Raw genomic sequence first — 18,253 nt, 5'->3', positions numbered from 1 at the left:
CGGGCGCTTACGTTTTTTTCAGGTTGCAAGACAAACTTACGGCCAACATGCGTCTTTCTCCACGAACAAAAAAAACGCAGTGATTTGGGAAACGCCAAAAATCAGACAGCCAAAAAATCGTACGTCCGGTTGTGACCTAGGCTTTAGTCCCACTAGCCACTTTGGCGGGTGGTTTATTCTGTGGTATGACAATATATTTTAATTGTAGTTTTCTCTGAAGGCATCTGATATAATAAACGCATTGCAATGTAATATTACGTGCCTACAACTCCCATGAGCACCTGCATAAACATTCTGACACAACATGGTAGAATTGTTTAGAACATCTCAGATAAAATCAATGATATGGTAGCCTGCGGTTAATGAACGAAGCAACAAAGTTGCTGACGACTGACAAGCGCACTATGTGGCGGCATATAGCTAGAGTTTCAAACCCTGCTGCTCAGGAAAAAAGGGGCAGAGATGAGCAGGGCCGGAGCAGCATTTTAAAATCACCGAGGCCCGTGATGCGCAAAGCGCGCGCCGAAAAATGTTCGACATATTTAAATGAGAGGGGTGAATTACACATCACACAAGAGATCTATTCCTGAAATTACTTTTAATGGTGTTTGAACTGAATATCATCAGTTTTGAAAAAAAAAAAATAATGTATGTGGCAAGAGTAAGAATAATTTAAGCTTGTTTAATGGTTTGATCTAGCCCAAGCAATGAGGACAAAAGATACCCTCACCATGTAGCCTATGGAACTAAGATACATTAACAATCTGGCATCCGTTACAACTACACACACAAAAAGTAAATTCTGGGAAAAAAAATCAGGATACACCACCATGTTTCAGGCAAAGTTATCCAAGGCAAACATAAGGTGAAACTTTCCACTCTATTGCTTTGGCTTATCAAATGATTTATTTTTAAAATCACAAACAAGGCAGGCTACAACTGCGCTGCTTCAAAAATGTAAATTGAACAGCTTGATGAAAGTGCACTGATGGTGACCATGAAAAAAAACATGTCTCCTGCACTGCGTTCCTCCCCAGAGTCGCACACTGATTCGCTTTTGTGTTCTTGGTCTCAGAGCCACGCGCACGAAACAGACACAGAAGACAGATTCAACGTTTAACATAATTAACAATGCACTTTTTACGGAGACGTTTTAATGTTATTCTTTCTTTTTTTTATCCAGTTGAATATTTAGCATACAAATGTATTTTCAGCTCTTAAAAATGACCGAGGTCCAGACCGCGGTGGCCTCATAGCTGGCTATGGCCATAGAGATGAACAAGATGCTAATAGGAAGATAAGACAGTTCAATGACAAATGGAAGTTAGGGCGAGATTGGCTAGTTCATAGCAAAACCGAAAATACCATGTACTGCGAAGACTGTAGAAAGTCTGGCAAAGACAGGCACCAGTAATTTTAAACTTGAAACTATAAAGGACCACGAAAAGTCAAATGCACACATCGGTACTATAACATCAAAACAGGCGAAGACGGCTAGTTCACTAAGGACAGCATTGCTTTCAAGTCCTTGGCTGTCATGAAGTCGGCTAAGCTGGAGAGGATGGAGCTGCTGTTTAGAAACGTTCACGCGATTGGAAAGAAGTTGATCTGCCCCAGCTATCAACTTATGGCCCGCTGGAAGCCTCAGGTCACGAAGACCATTTTTCATGGACCATTCAGACTCATCTGATGATGAATGTAATGAGGACATTTAATGTCTCTCTCTACACATGTTCACACACACACACACACACTTAATAGAGAATACATAATATACATAATAATACTTGATAATACACATAATACTTGCATATCAAAACATCAAATGTTTTTCAATGATAAATGTTTTGAATTGGACTTTTAATATTAGAATCAGTTCAGTTGTACTGAATGTTCATCTCATCTCATTATCTGTAGCCGCTTTATCCTGTTCTACAGGGTCACAGGCAAGCTGGAGCCTATCCCAGCTGACTACGGGTGAAAGGCGGGGTACACCCTGGACAAGTCGCCAGGTCATCACAGGGCTGACACATAGACACAGACAACCATTCACACTCACATTCACACCTACGGTCAATTTAGAGTCACCAGTTAACCTAACCTGCATGTCTTTGGACTGTGGGGGAAACCGGAGCACCCGGAGGAAACCCACGCGGACACGGGGAGAACATGCAAACTCCGCACAGAAAGGCCCTCGTCGGCCACGGGGCTCGAACCCGGACCTTCTTGCTGTGAGGCGACAGTGCTAACCACTACACCACCGTGCCACCCTGTACTGAATGTTATTTTTCATATTATACGATATTTCAAACTGTAAGGGGCTTGAATTTGAGTTCAATAAACAGAATACTCTGTTTATATTTTTGTCTGAACTGATTGCATGTTTTCATATAGGGAGCTACCTTAACAGCACTGAATACTTGAGTGCTACTGTAGAGATACATTATATGCTGCCGTTCATAATTAAATCTAGATCTTCCGAACTTCAACGTATCATGGTGAAGAAAAAACTGCGATTTCCTGGCAACAAAATTGTGGCTAGTGAAAAGGCTGAATGGCTAGTGACTCGGGAAAACCACTAGCCACAGTGGCTGGTGAGCAAAAAAGTTAATGTAAAGCCCTGGACTACAAAGCTCATTATTTCAACTTAATGACTCCACAGCTGGGGTGGCACGGTGGTGTAGTGGTTAGCGCTGTCGCCTCACAGCAAGAAGGTCCGGGTTCGAGCCCCGTGGCCGGCGAGGGCCTTTCTGTGTGGAGTTTGCATGTTCTCCCCGTGTCCGCGTGGGTTTCCTCCGGGTGCTCCGGTTTCCCCCACAGTCCAAAGACATGCAGGTTAGGTTAACTGGTGACTCTAAATTGACCGTAGGTGTGAATGTGAGTGTGAATGGTTGTCTGTGTCTATGTGTCAGCCCTGTGATGACCTGGCGACTTGTCCAGGGTGTACCCCGCCTTTCGCCCGTAGTCAGCTGGGATAGGCTCCAGCTTGCCTGTGACCCTGTAGAAGGATAAAGCGGCTAGAGATAATGAGATGAGATTCCATAGTTCAATATCAACAATTTGAGATATTATCTACTGTATATATTTAACAGTTATTCTACAAAATCGAGTCGTACATGAGCTGATAGCCGATGAGGCGTGTAGAGTCAAGCTGGCTACAAGCCATGTACGATCAGATTGAGTGGAATAACTGTTTTAATATCTCCACATTCACTGGATTTTGAGAAACTGAGCATTTTTATTTTTAGCAAATTTGATAAATAAAACTTTATACAAAACATCCGACAAGATCATTTCCGCTTAGAATGTAAACAAACTGGTGAAATGACAGTAGCAATTTGTGAAAAATGCGATAAAAATAATAATTCTTGAAAAAAAAAAAAAGATATGTTCTTACCATCAAATACTTTTATTCCATATTTTGTTGCCTTTTTGTATTTTTGGGGTTTTGTTTTCGAGTAGAGTTTTTATTTTGCCCTCAGTTGGTTCAGCAACATGCTCCGCCATTTTGTTTTTCTCTACTCACAGTATATGAGCCGATAGCCTAGCAGTAGAGAAGCCAAATCAGAGTGCGCGATTGCTCATATCCACTCATTATTTCCACTTAATAACTCCATATTACAATATCATTTGAGGCATTATAGACTGTATATATGTAAGGATTAACACTAAAACTGTTCTGTTATACAAAAAGAATCCATTTTTAACTGTTTATTGTTACAGTTAGGTGGTGTTTACATTAGACCGTATCCGTCTCATTTTCGTCCCGGATGCACTGTCCGTTCACATTAAAACGCCGGGAAACGACTCCACAGGCGGAACAACTTGAATCCGCCAGGGCCCATGTATTCAACCCAGTTCGTATCTGATCCGGTGCTGTGTAAACATTGAGATACGAGGAAACGCAGTGCTGAGCTCTAGCTGATGTCGTCATTGGACAACGTCACTGTGACATCCACCTTCCTGATTCGCTGGCGTTGTTCATGCCACGTTGGTCATGTGACGTGACTGCTGAAAAATGGCGCGGACTTCACTTCCTGCTATTGTTTCCTCCTTGTATCACCTTTTTGTTTTTCATTAAAGAGTATAAAAGTATGAATATAATGCTTTGCCATTCTTAATGTTGTTCATGGTAAGATGCAAATACTGCCCATTGTGTAGTTATGACTGTCTTTAGGCTTGCCATCCTTCCACTTGCAAGTGGTGAGTGACTTGCGCATGCCCGATATGCACTGGGATCACACACAAAGCGGCTCAGTCCCAAATCACTGCTCGTGCGCTTCACTCGCGCGCTCTGTGAGCTGCGCAGGGCCGGAGTGCGCACCCTCCAGAGGGCACTCGCTGTTCAGGGCGGAGTGATTTGGAGCGCAGCCGCTGAGGAGGAAGCACTGAGCTGCACTGACACATTTCAACTTACGTGCCGTCTAATTAGTCATGTGATTAGCGTATCCGTGTATTGGCGTTGCTGTGTGCACGTGAATCGTGTATTGGCGTTGCTGTGTGCACGCGAATCGTTTTAAAAACGTTAATCTGATGATCCGCTGATACGGTCTAATGTAAACACCACCTTATAGATAATGTCAGGGAACGTCCACAAGACAAGTTAGTTCCTGTTATCGCTTACTTTATAGACGCTATAAAAAGTCGTTCACGCACCAGCCTCTCATTTCTTGAAGTTAAGCATGTGACTATGCAACCAGAAAGCACAAACTCCTTCCTGAAGGCTCTCCAGTGTCAGGAAACACACCGACTGTTACCAAGTACTGGCACTAAAGACCTCCTTCCATAAATGTTACATCAACCTCTCCTAACAGTAAGCTTAATCATTTCAATGAGTATACATATTTATTAAACATGTTTTTGTACTGAGCTGCTTATTATTGGTCTTAGATGATGTTGGCGCTTCAGCTAGACAATTCCTCGTATATGAGCTGTTAGAATAGGAATGATGTTTTAATATAAACCTGTCATTTACGTTACAGCTGTATCAACTATCAGAGCCGTACTGTTATTCAAACTGAACGCACACCTTGTGACTGAGGAATTTAATAGCACTATGGTGTAAATCAAAACAACAAGAGCATCCATGTCAATATAATGAGAAATTAAGTCAAAATAACAATACAACGGGCGGCACGGTGGTGTAGTGGTTAGCGCTGTCGCCTCACAGCAAGAAGGTCCGGGTTCGAGCCCCGTGGCCGGTGAGGGCCTTTCTGTGCGGAGTTTGCATGTTCTCCCCGTGTCCGCGTGGGTTTCCTCCGGGTGCTCTGGTTTCCCCCACAGTCCAAAGACATGCAGGTTAGGTTAACTGGTGACTCTAAATTGACCGTAGGTGTGAATGTGAGTGTGAATGGTTGTCTGTGTCTATGTGTCAGCCCTGTGATGACCTGGCGACTTGTCCAGGGTGTACCCCGCCTTTCGCCCGTAGTCAGCTGGGATAGACTCCAGCGTGCCTGCGACCCTGTAGAACAGGATAAAGCGGCTAGAGATAATGAGATGAGATAACAATACAACACTTAGACATCTTTTTTCACACAACTTGCAGTACAGGATGTCTGTACAATTTATGTGAACACTGGTTTGAAAACATTATGCCTTTTCACCATGCAGCAAAGCGTACAGAAAACCGGCTCACTCACTGCAGCATGGCCGCTAATCACACCGGTGTGGCTCATCTGCATGAAATTATACCCCATCAGCCCAACGTTTGCCCCCATCCCATTTCCCTTGCCCCCTCATTCAGTTGTTGGATAGCGAGTGGCAAACCCTACAGCTCTCTCCTAAGAGCTCTTAACCTCCATTACACACACAGCCACTCTGCTCTTAATTTCATCAGCATTTTCCATGAAAAAAGGAAAAAAAAAATCTATAAACCAGAGGGTCTCTTGTTTTGCACCCTGCTGGCTCAATTTTCTCTTCATTCAATAAAGCAAGTGTACATCTCCAACATGGCAGGGCTTCCGTATTTTTTTCCTGTGTTGCTAAGGAGGTGAGCTGAGATCTCATTAGTTGTACATTTGTTTGTTCTTCTGTCTGGTTGAATGTCAGATGAAATGTGAAGGCGATTGAAGATGTGATTACACTACAGTCGGTGGGGGATGCTGAGCAACAGTGCTGACAGAGTCACACCTCTTCTGCGGTGGTTGCCCTCACTCTCCAGATCAACCAGATTCATCCTGATGCTCCATTTCTGTTTGTGACTCACCTTTTGCTGCTGTAGATGGTCCCACATGAACATTCTAAAGATTTGACTTCCCTAAAAGAAAGACTCACTGTTGCTTCAGTGGACAATCTCACGTAGATACTAGTGTTGTAGTCGAGTCACTGAACCTCGAGTCCGATCTCAAGTCCGAGTCAAGTCCAAGTCATGAAAGAAAATTTCGAGTCAAGTCCACTATTGATCCGAGTCAAGTCCGAGAACAAGACTCCAACTGCGCCATTTGACGGTGGCTGTTGCTGCCTTTATGTGAAACCGTCTCCGCTACTGTGTTGGACTAACGTTACTGCTCGACTGCCCCATTTTAGTTAAAAAGCTTGTTCATCGATCAGCAAGCCCCGCCCACTATCAACAGGGCAAATAACATGAGAGAGGGTTAACACTAGCTAGTTCATTGCTCAGCAAGCCCTGCTATCAACAGGGCAATGAACACAGTGTGTCACTTACTTCTCTGGGTGGAGTCTTGCCAAATGATGACTGAAGTTCGAGGTTGTCCCTGTCGTCTCGTCAATAGCTCTTCTACATACGGAACACATAGCAGTGCATTTTTTGCCCACTGCTCGAGAAGTCTGTATAAGCAAAGCGGACAATCCTAGAGGCTTCTCTCCAGGCATTTTAGTGCCATTAACGTTAACTTGTTCCTAAACATGACGCATGAACAGGTGAATGTGCATTCTCTTGCACAAAATTAATATAAAAATTAATGTAGATATAAATATCATATGCCAAATTATTATGGCATGTTACAAAAAAAAACCCTGAGTCCTTGTCTCCAATTTATGAATCCGAATGCAGTTAATGCACAAGTCCGAGTCATCAGTGTTCAAGTCCAAGTCAAGTCATGAGTCCTTAAAATTAGGGCATGAGGCGGACTCAAGTACTTAAAGCCTGACAGATACTTTATATATTTGTTCCCAAAGATCTGCTGCTGTAAACAAAGACTGGCCTGTGCTCATCCCAGGACTCTTATTCACAATATACACATGCTGAACTTCCTTTCAGCACAGTTAGTCTTTACTTTCTACAACCGTATAGTATAATGATTCACATTTTGCCATGCAGAAGATGGATTTCCTTTGGAGTCTTAAGATTCAATAAAGCTGCTTTGTGACAATCGTTATTGTTAAAAAGTGCTATATAAATAAAATTGAATTGTTTTGTTTTATGAAGGTGTTCTACTTGTGGGCAGCCACACATCAAAAGACTCACACCCTCCTGGTGAATTCAGGGCAATTTAGGTGGGGTTTACATTAGACCGTATCAGCGGATCATCAGATTAACGTTTTTAAAACGATTCGCGTGCACACAGCAACGCCAATACACGGATACGCTAATCACATGACTAATTCGGCACGTAAGTTGAAATGTGTCAGTGCGGCTCATTGCGTCCTCCTCAGTGGCTGCGCTCCAAATCACTCCGCCCTGAACAGCGAGTGCCCTCTGGAGGGTGCGCACTCCAGCCCTGCGCAGCTCACAGAGCGCGCGAGTGAAGCGCACGAGCAGTGATTTGGGACTGAGCCGCTGTGTGTGTGTGATGCCAGTGCATATCGGGCATGCGCAAGTCACTCACCACTTGCAAGTGGAAGGATGGCAAGCCTAAAGACAATCATAACTACACAATGGGCAGTATTTGCATCAGTATTTGCAGTATTTTCATACTTTTATACTCTTTAATGAAAGGTGATACAAGGCGGAAGTCCGCGCTGTTTTTCAGCAGTCGCGTCACATGACCAACGCCAGCGAATCAGGAAGGTGGATGTCACAGTGACGTTGTCCAATGACGACGTCAGCTAGAGCTCAGCACAGCGTATCCGCGTATTCTCAATGTTTACACAGCACCGGACCAGATACGATCTGGATTGAATACGTGGGCTCTGGCGGATTCCCGTTTCCCGGCGTTTCAATGTGAACGGACAGTGCATCCGCGAAGAAAACGAGACAGATACGGTCTAATGTAAACTTGGCCTTAGTAACACTACAGTCACTAATTTTGGAAGACATTAGTTGAACTTGGCCGTTTTGAAACTCAAAACACAGTCTCTACAGAACGATGCCTCCAATACATGCACGTGTTTCAACCTATAAAAAACCCTCTTGAATTCTCGAGCAAGGAGGAACACTGCAAAAAAACTGAATTTGAGGAGAAGATTCCTTAATACTAGTGAAATTATTTTGCTGCATGGACAGATAATTTTACTTGACAAGACATCTTGGAATAAGTTGGTTACAATCTAGAACTAGTTTTAATAATCTCAGAGTTGGTGTCTTGTATTCTTCTAACAGGAAACGCTAGATCATTTCAACTATTTTCAAGATATCTTAACTTGTTAAGATATCATTTTTGCAGTGTAGAAGAATACAAAATACCAACTCTGAGATTATTAAAACTAGTTCTAGATTGTAACCAACTTATTCCAAGATGTCTTGTCAAGTAAAATTATCTGTCCATGCAGCAAGATAATTTCACTAGTATTAAGGAATTTTCTCCTCAAATTCAGTTTTCTGCAGTGAAAGCTTTCTGATCAGAAAGGCAACATGACTAATGATCTGGTTGAGATGCCTTAATGTATTTTGTTCTGAGGTGCCAGAAAGACCAGAGTTTCTCCACTAAGCTGGTATTTCATCAGCATCTAAAAAAAAAAAAATGTGAGCAGAGCTTTGGCAAATATTGAAGAAAAAAAAAGTTCAAACTTTGAACAACTCACTCAGACACTTTTTTTTTTTTTTTAGTAACTCACCTGGCCAACTCCAGTGGTGCTTGAAAGTTTGTGAACCCTTTAGAATGTTCTATATTTCTGCATAAATATGACCTAAAACATCATCAGATTTTCACACAAGTCCTAAAAGTAGATAAAGAGAACCCAGTTAAACTAATGAGACAAAAATATTATACTTGGTCATTTATTTATTGAGGGAAATGATCCAATATTACATATCTGTGAGTGGCAAAAGTATGTGAACCTTTGCTTTCAGTATCTGGTGGGACCCCCTTGTGCAGCAATAACTGCAACTAAACATTTCCGGTAACTGTTGATCAGTCCTGCACACCGGCTTGGAGGAATTTTAGCCCATTCCTCCGTACAGAACAGCTTCAACTCTGGGATGTTGGTGGGTTTCCTCACATGAACTGGTTGCTTCAGGTCCTTCCACAACATTTTGATTGGATTAAGGTCAGGACTTTGACTTGGCCATTCCAAAACATTAACTTTATTCTTCTTTAACCATTCTTTGGTAGAACGACTTGTGTGCTTAGGGTCGTTGTCTTGCTGCATGACTCACCTTCTCTTGAGATTCAGTTCATGGACAGATGTCCTGACATTTTCCTTTAGAATTCACTGGTATAATTCAGAATTCATTGTTCCATCAATGATGGCAAGCCGTCCTGGCCCAGATGCAGCAAAACAGGCCCAAACCATGATACTACCACCACCATGTCTCACAGATGGGATCAGGTTCTTATGCTGGAATGCAGTGTTTTCCTTTCTCCAAACATAACGCTTCTCATTGAAACCAAAAAGTTCTATTTTGGTCTCATCCATCCACAAAACATTTTTCCAATAGTCTTCTGGCTTGTCCATGTGATCTTTAGCAAGCTGCAGATGAGCAGCAGCATTCTTTTTGGAGAGCAGTGGCTTTCTCCTTGCAACCCTGCCATGCACACCATTGTTGCTCAGTGTTATCCTGATGGTGGACTCATGAACATTAACATTAGCCAATGTGAGAGAGGCCTTCAGTTGCTTAGAAGTTACCCTGGGGTCCTTTGTGACCTCGCCGACTATTACACGCCTTGCTCTTGGAGTGATCTTTGTTGGTCGACCACTCCTGGGGAGGGTAACAATGGTCTTGAATTTGCTCCATTTGTACACAATCTGTCTGACTGTGGATTGGTGGAGTCCAAACTCTTTAGAGATGGTTTTGTAACCTTTTCCAGCCTGATGAGCATCAACAACACTTTTTCTGAGGTCCTCAGAAATCTCCTTTGTCCGTGCCATGATACACTTCTACAAACATGTGTTGTGAAGCTCAGACTTTGATAGATCCCTGTTCTTTAAATAAAACAGGGTGCCCACTCACACCTGATTGTCATCCCATTGATTGAAAACACTTGACTCTAATTTCACCTTCAAATTAACTGCTAATCCTACAGGTTCACATACTTTTGCCACTCACAGATATGTAATATTGGATCATTTTCCTCAATAAATAAATGACCAAGTATAATATTTTTGTCTCATTTGTTTAACTGGGTTCTCTTTATCTACTTTTAGGACTTGTGTGAAAATCTGATGATGTTTTAGGTCATATTTATGCAGAAATATAGAAAATTCTAAAGGGTTCACAAACTTTCAAGCACCACTGTATTTTTTAAAGATCAGACGCATTAGCTACAATCCATTGTTCTCCACGGGCCCTTTTAAAGTGACGCACCGCCACATTATAATTCTGGCCCTCCACCCTTTCCGTGGCCCAAAACAAACAAACAAACAAACAAACAAAATAACTTCATCAGTATACACCAAATAAATCGTAAAATATTTGCTTTATTATAATTTTGTAACTATTTAACAAACAGAAGACCATTAAATGAATGCATACGGGGCTACCTGAAGTGGCCACGCGATTTTAATAGAAAAACATCTGGCCGGCTGCATACAGATTGTGACACAGAGCTCTGCAGATTGAAGTCTATCCCTGTGTTACACTACACCACACCACATTACACTATACTGACCCACAGTAACGTTGGAAGCTACAAGCTTCCAACGGTTACGCTTATCTACCGTCTTTTCTGACCATACACAGTTACAGTAATCATATACAGCACACGCACACACATTAGTTAAGTTCAGGTCTTTTAATTTTCGTATCTGTGATCGTGTAGGCGAGAGCTGCATTTTCCCGTTGCTTCACTGTATTTGGTTTCTGCAGGACTTCTGGGCTCCTGGGTCAAAGGACCCGAACTATGGAGGCCGGGGTGGCTTTGTAGTGCCAGTCTCAGGCACGCGCACCAGCTTGTTCATGGATTGTAGTGGTTTAACCCAATTAACATTAATTATGTGTATTGTAAAAAAAAGGTATGCATGTATTGTAATTGGGTATTTTGTTTATGAATTATAGAGATTATTAGCTGCACTTAGACCTGATATTGTTATGTAAGTGTATGGTTTATGCGATGTTGGTGATATAAAGTCATTGGTATCTTTCAGTGGGTAGGGACAGGCCACCTGCCCTCTGAAGGGAGGTGGATTAGTTGGGTCATGGGCACTGTCTGTTATGTAGTAGTCCTGTAATGTGCATGTAATCAGGTGGTGCAAACATAGTGCAATACAGTATTCTGTTTTGTAGACAAATGTTTTTTGTTGTTGTTGTTGTAATAATTACTTGAACTTTTATTATTATAATTTATTTTGTGTTAAATTTCTGCTGCTACTTTGGGAAACCAGACCCAATAAAATATCTTGTATTAAAAGTTCTATCTTTGGCCGTTGTCCATCAGATTATAACTCCCGCCTCACCCGCAAAGCCATCAGGATTGCAGGTGACCCCACCCACCCATCTCACAGCCTCTTCAGCCTGCTGCCGTCGGGGAGGAGACTGCGGAGTCTCCGGGCCAAAACCAGCAGGCTCAAGAATAGTTTCTTTCACCAGGCGGTCAGGAGGCTCAACTCCCTCCCTGTTCTGCCCCTCCTCCCCCCTCTGCCCCCTGCCACAGATTCTGCTCGCACACCCCCCTGCCCCCCCCCTTCAGCATCTGACATGTCATCCTCACAATTCCCCCCCCCCCCAAACACACACACTCTCAACATTCATTAACACACTGAACTCAGGGACCGCACATCTCACTTTACCTCGCTCATTTGCACTATTCCGCACTACCTCATCTTAACAGCTGCTAGTTTGTTTACACTGCTTATTTCATGTTTACCTGCTATACCTCAAGTGCCCTTGACTGTTTGGTTATTTGAACCAATGTGTGTGTGTGTGTATATATATATATATATATATATATATATATATATATATATATATATATATGTACCTGTATATGAGTGTTTAGTCTATGTCTAGTTCATATCTAGTGTTTATACTGTTTATATTGTCTGAGTGTTTAGTATGTCTTGTTCTTATCTAGTGTTTATACTGTTTATTTATACTGTTTATATTGTTTGTCTGAGTGTTTAGTCTATGTCTAGTTCCTATCTAGAGTGTTTATACTGTTTATATTGTTGTTTTTTTCAATTATTCTATTTTTATTTATTGCATTGCCTGTTTGCACCGTGGGTCAGAGAGGACTGAAATTTCATCTGTGCTGTATGTCGAGCATGTATAGCATATTTGACAATAAAGTTGACTTGACTTGATATGTACAGTAAGAATGTGTTAATTTTTTGTAAAATGATTTTAACAATGATTTAGCATTTCCTATCCATTTATTGGCCAGTTTCACTGTCAAAAAAGCCCAAAGTCCGTCAGCTTCAAGGGGGCCCCCCCTGTTCACCCACCGGGGCTCCACCCCTGGACCCCGTTGGGGGCCTAGGCGGCCCCCGAACCCCTGCCACCACCTTTTATTTTTGAAAAGTGGAGAACCCTGCAATCGATGTGGTTTATCAAGAGGTTCTTACTGGACCAAATGCACAAAGATGAAGAGATGGAGAGAATGATCTCAGCATGTCTAAACAGGATGTCTTTCAATCATTGGCTGAAATACTATGTGAACTTTTTTATAGTTTAAAAAAAAAAATTGGATACACATAACATAAGGTATATCTGATCTACATGCTCTCATTGGTTAATTTATCTGGTACACTTTGTAGGTGTACAATTACTGCCCATCTGTTGCGATGCATCATAAATCAGATGACCTTTACTCCACTGGTCACCATGGAACCACCATAGGGTCACAATACACCGAATGCTGACCAGATATTATTTGGGTGCTGGATCATTTTCAGCACAGCAGTGACACAGTCAGTTCACGGTATAGCCAGGATATACTATGACTGACTCACAACATATCCCTTTTTTTAATTTAATTTTTGAAGTCACAATATACATTGCTTAATCAATGGTGGAACTATTTTATCTCACGTGAGCCATCCTTGGCCAATCCCTGCCCAGGAATTTTTTTTGATGAGGGATATCCAGTAAAAGCCTCCATTTACCTTGACGACGCTTTGCACATTATTGGCATTATCTTAACCAGCGTCATAAGATAGTCACCTAGAATGCTTTTCAATTGTTCTCTTCCAACCTTTAAACTCCGCCTTAAGACACACCTTTTCAAACTTGCCCATTGTGTCTGACTTCAGTGACTTTTACAATTTTATTGTTGTATTTTAGGCGCTGTTTACACATACCCGGGTATTTTTAAAAACGCATATTTTCTAAACTCCGTTTTCCAAAATAACTTCATGCACACAGCTGCGTTTTTAAAAAAAAATTACATTTATATTGGGGTGGCACGGTGGTGTAGTGGTTAGCGCTGTCGCCTCACAGCAAGAAGGTCCTGGGTTCGAGCCCCGTGGCCGGCGAGGGCCTTTCTGTGTGGAGTTTGCATGTTCTCCCCGTGTCCGCGTGGGTTTCCTCCGGGTGCTCCGGTTTCCCCCACAGTCCAAAGACATGCAGGTTAGGTTAACTGGTGACTCTAAATTGAGCGTAGGTGTGAATGTGAGTGTGAATGGTTGTCTGTGTCTGTGTCTATGTGTCAGCCCTGTGATGACCTGGCGACTTGTCCAGGGTGTACCCCGCCTTTCGCCTGTAGTCAGCTGGGATAGGCTCCAGCTTGCCTGCGACCCTGTAGAAGGATAAAGCGGCTAGAGATAATGAGATGAGACGTTTATATTGATCCACATAAATACGCTGTCAAGAGCTGTTAAACTCACAGGTAGCTTGGATGTTTAGGCTGAACCTCCCTTTTCTATTAATGTAATCTGTGGAATTGACAGATGGCTGCTTTATCTCCACATGTGTGCCATCCACAGCCCCTAGGCATTGAGGGAGACCATGCATTTCCTCAAACTTGGTGACGAGGTGCTGTACAGATTCCTCCGATGTGGGCAACTTTATGTACATGGGGCCAATGTGGATGGTAATTGCTCGACATACTTCTCTCACTATGATGGACACTGTTGAGCGAGCAAGGCCGAACGCATTAGCTGTCTTGCACAGTCTACCCTCGTCAGCCAGGTAATAGAGTGTGCAGGCAACTTTTTTGACGACATCGACAGAAGCGCGCATGCGAGTACACTCACCCTGTATGTACGGACGTGCCAACTCTGCGAGTGACAGGAGTGAGGATCATGCGACATTCTGAAATTTTCCTGCCATTCCTCCGGGACGACAACGCCAGTGGTTGCGTTAGACTTTTTCATTGTCCGTCATTTTGACAGACAGGGTCGTAAAAATTCCATCATTGTCCATTATTATCTGTCATTTTATTTTAACTTTTAAATGACAATGTATATAGGCTATAAATGCTATACATTTAATAACTTGTGTTTTCATGGACTCATTTTCATTTAAAAATTAATTCACAGAACAAGCTTGTATTATTTAATCATTTATTTATATATTTATGATGCAAAAAGATGAACAGAGATTCTGACGTTCGGTCACTTGTGAACCCATTTTCCCTCCGCTAAAAACATTGCGGCTGTTGTGCCTTAACGGGCATATGAACAATGTTATTTTACAACGTAGCAAGACAATTGCAGTTAAAATATGAACAGTCCACTACAACGGTTTAAGTGACGATCTAATTTGACCTGTTTGCGTGAGCTCAAACCTTCCTTCTGGCCCGTATGGATTTAAATTGGAAGCTCGCTTGTGCATAATCAAAGTCGTCAATGGAGACTGCTGCCGAGGCAATTGTCATTAAATTTTGCGTCTTTGCCTCGGACAGACGACTTCTCATTGACGTTTTAATTTTATTCTGAAGGCTGAACCCGTGCTCTGCTGCGACACTGGAGACTGGAATAACCAGCGCCACTTCAGCCAAAGTCCTGAAGTCGGGAAACATTTCTCCCAGGGAAGTGATCAGAAGCCGGCAAGAGCCTCTGAAAGTTGGATTTCCCGACCCTGCTAGTACTCTCTTCATAGGGAGGAAATCCTGCAGCATGCGGTCCTTCTGCACCAGTGGTGCAGCTGCACCCCGCGTCTCGGCTCGGCGGAGCCTGGAACCTGACACGGAAGGTCTTAAATAAAACGAAGTTATGTTTAAATGTTAGTTTGTCGACCCGTGCTCTCATTAAAATGATAGTTTAGCAGATATTCGAGCAGTGATGTTCCTAAGCTTGCTGGGGAAGAATACAATAAATCGGCATTTGTTTCATTTTAAAAACAAGAAAACAACTAGCCTAAATGAGCGCTATTGTACAGGCAGGGAAACGACACAAACAACCCAATGCATCTCTTTTTTTAGTAGCAAAAATGACGTGTCTTCTGCAGAGAAGGGAAACATTAATACATCTCACTGTGCTAGTGGTAGAAAAGTCAGAGCGCGGTCAGGAGCGCGATGGGGGGGAACAGCCTTGCGCAGTGGCTACAGTGTATACATGAGCAGCCTATGCACTGAACATCAAGACTGCCGCAACGTCGGCTCAGATTGAAAGTGACGGCAGTGAAGACTATGTATACTGTATGGAAGAAAACTCTGCCACAACTTGCCAATCATTTCAATTGTTTGTTTCATTATGTTTTATTATTGTTATTATTAGGCTATTATTGTTATTGGTAATGGTAACGGTAAACATCCGTCAAAATGACCGACGGCCTTCAGATTTTTCCGTCATAGCTAAAAAAAAATCCGTCAATGACGGACAATTGTCGGTTAACGCGACCTACGGACAACGCCATTCTCGAAATTCTCCCACCAGATAGCAGTCCGTCCAGGTCGAACCCAAAATCGCCGATGCTGGCAGTCGGGCTCTTTTGGTCACCAGAAGCTCCGCAATTGCTGCCCTCTGAGCCCTAATGGCCAATTTATGCTGACAACCCAGTCCTCGCAGACGGTGTCGCAGACAGTGTCTGCGTAGCCCCCCCACCTTCGCAGACGCTCTGCGCGCACCTCCCAAAAATTGTCACCACCGCAGAAGCCTCGCAGACAGCGCCGCAGACAAGAGGGCTCTGATTGGTCCACTCTACATCCGCTCTACACGCACTTCCGCTTCCCTACTTTCCCGGTTTGTTTTGTTTTCACGACCGGCATTTTTAAAAACACGAGCGAAGATGGAGCAGCACGAAGAGCGGTTGATTGAGGAAGTACGTACATCTATACGACTCCAGTTCTAGTCATTATAAAAAAAAAAAAAAAGTTCTAGTCATTATAAGTAACCGGAGGATAAACACTCCACTAACCACACCCACCAACTACTCCTAGCGACTTCGCGCCCCCTTGCGTTGTGCCGGTGAATAACATCGCGCACGCCTATTATCCTCGCTCAACAATAAATTACAACTGTCTGCGAAAAGCTATCTGCGAAAGCCTTGTCGCACGAGCATACAGAGGCCTTAATGCGTCTCTGCTGGTCAATGAGCTTTATGAGCTTTATTCTCAAAAGCAAACAGGCGAATATAGCTCTTAATAACAGAAATGCTGCTACTCTGAGTGTTTCCATGCTTGTCATATGCACAATGGTCGCTCTTTTGTGGCGCGAAGATTGCCTAAAACTCCGTTTTGGTCTCTTTACACACAAACGCAAAACGGAGTTTTCAAAAAGTCTCTACTTTTGCCTGGGTTTTTAGAAAGAATCGTTTTCAGAGGAAAAAACTCCGTTTGTGTATAAACGAAAGGCACAAACGAAGGCAAAGGTCTGCGTTTTTAAAAATACCCGGGTATGTGTAAACGGCGCCTTAGGCTTTGTATATTGATTTTTACTGTGTATTGTAAGGTGTTCTTGAGTGCTTTGAAAGGCACCTATAAATAAAATGCAATATTATTATTATTATTATTAAAAAGGTCAATTGAGCATGTGAAAGGTCTTCCCAGGCCACCACACATACAGTATGCGCTATGCATCTGATCAGACCTTCTCCCATCCACATCACACTAACCTGCAGCTCTCGCACCACCCTCTTGATGAGGTAATTGCCGAGCTCCACCCCCTGCAGACCAGCCTGGGTGGAGGAGATGGAGTAGAAGATGGCAGTGTTAATCTTCTCCACTTGCTCTACTGCTTCCAATGTGGTGAACTCTCTCACAATACTCTAAACGACGAATGATATTGACGACTGTCAGCAAAGTGATATCAAACGTGAATAAACAGTATATAGTGTAGAAAGTAAATGTGAGTGTGGCAGGTGATCATGTTCACTAACCTGGATGTTATCTGATATGTCCTGAGTGAGGGCTACATGTAACACGACCAGAGGTTCTCCAGGCATGGAGGCGTGTGTGAACGAGTAGCAGCGTCTGTAAGGCCCAACTCTGCGCTTTATGTCTGTCCAGTTACGCACCGGGTGCACCGCTTCATACCTGGAAATACACACCCTGATCAGCATTCACTAGGAGATTTCATGAGTGATGCTGCTTTTTTTTTTTTTAAACGACTTTATTTCAATCAAGCATTATGTGAAGGCCTTGGATCTCCATGTTCAGTGTTCTGTCGAGGTGAATGAATCTTACTGGCTGATCTTCTGAAGGAGCTCACAAGGGGACTGCCACGTGATTCTCTCTAATCGGAGAAGGCCAACAGAGAACCACTCAGACAGGAGGCTCTTCAAAGTACTGTTAAGATCCTAAAACAAACAAACAAACACACACACTTATTTAATTCAGTCTTACAAGAGCTTCTTTCTATAGCTTTCCAAATCAACAAACTCTTCATTAGTTGACAAGTTGTGTACGGTAGCTAATGAAATCTCTCTAGTATGGAAATCAAAGAATTTATTCAAGTAAATTAATTCAACACTAATTTCATTTGCCTTCGGATTATGTTACGTCCGACGCATACGCAAGATCTCACAGCTCCTCAGCGCATTAATATTTCACATTGGTTTCTGATCTTCTGCAGTCTGGCATGTTGAGTTTCGGATTTG

General features: G+C 42.7%; 1 protein-coding gene across 1 annotated transcript in view; it reads right to left on the bottom strand.

The window, feature by feature from the left end:
- Positions 1 to 18,253, bottom strand: part of mlycd (malonyl-CoA decarboxylase) — a 66,670-nt gene that overhangs the window by 11,978 nt on the left and 36,439 nt on the right. Inside the window, exons 2-4 of the mRNA XM_060923724.1 lie at positions 17,841 to 17,953; positions 17,534 to 17,690; positions 17,270 to 17,422 (exon numbers count right to left, since the gene is read on the bottom strand). Coding sequence (XP_060779707.1) covers positions 17,270 to 17,422; positions 17,534 to 17,690; positions 17,841 to 17,953 — 423 coding nt within the window. The remainder of the gene's footprint in view (positions 1 to 17,269; positions 17,423 to 17,533; positions 17,691 to 17,840; positions 17,954 to 18,253) is intronic.

This window comes from Neoarius graeffei, chromosome 6 (genome assembly GCF_027579695.1).
Source record: "Neoarius graeffei isolate fNeoGra1 chromosome 6, fNeoGra1.pri, whole genome shotgun sequence".
In the NCBI taxonomy this organism is placed as follows: Eukaryota; Metazoa; Chordata; class Actinopteri; order Siluriformes; family Ariidae; genus Neoarius; species Neoarius graeffei.
Note: the sequence above shows the minus strand (reverse complement) of the source record. Positions and strands in the feature narration are given on the sequence as shown.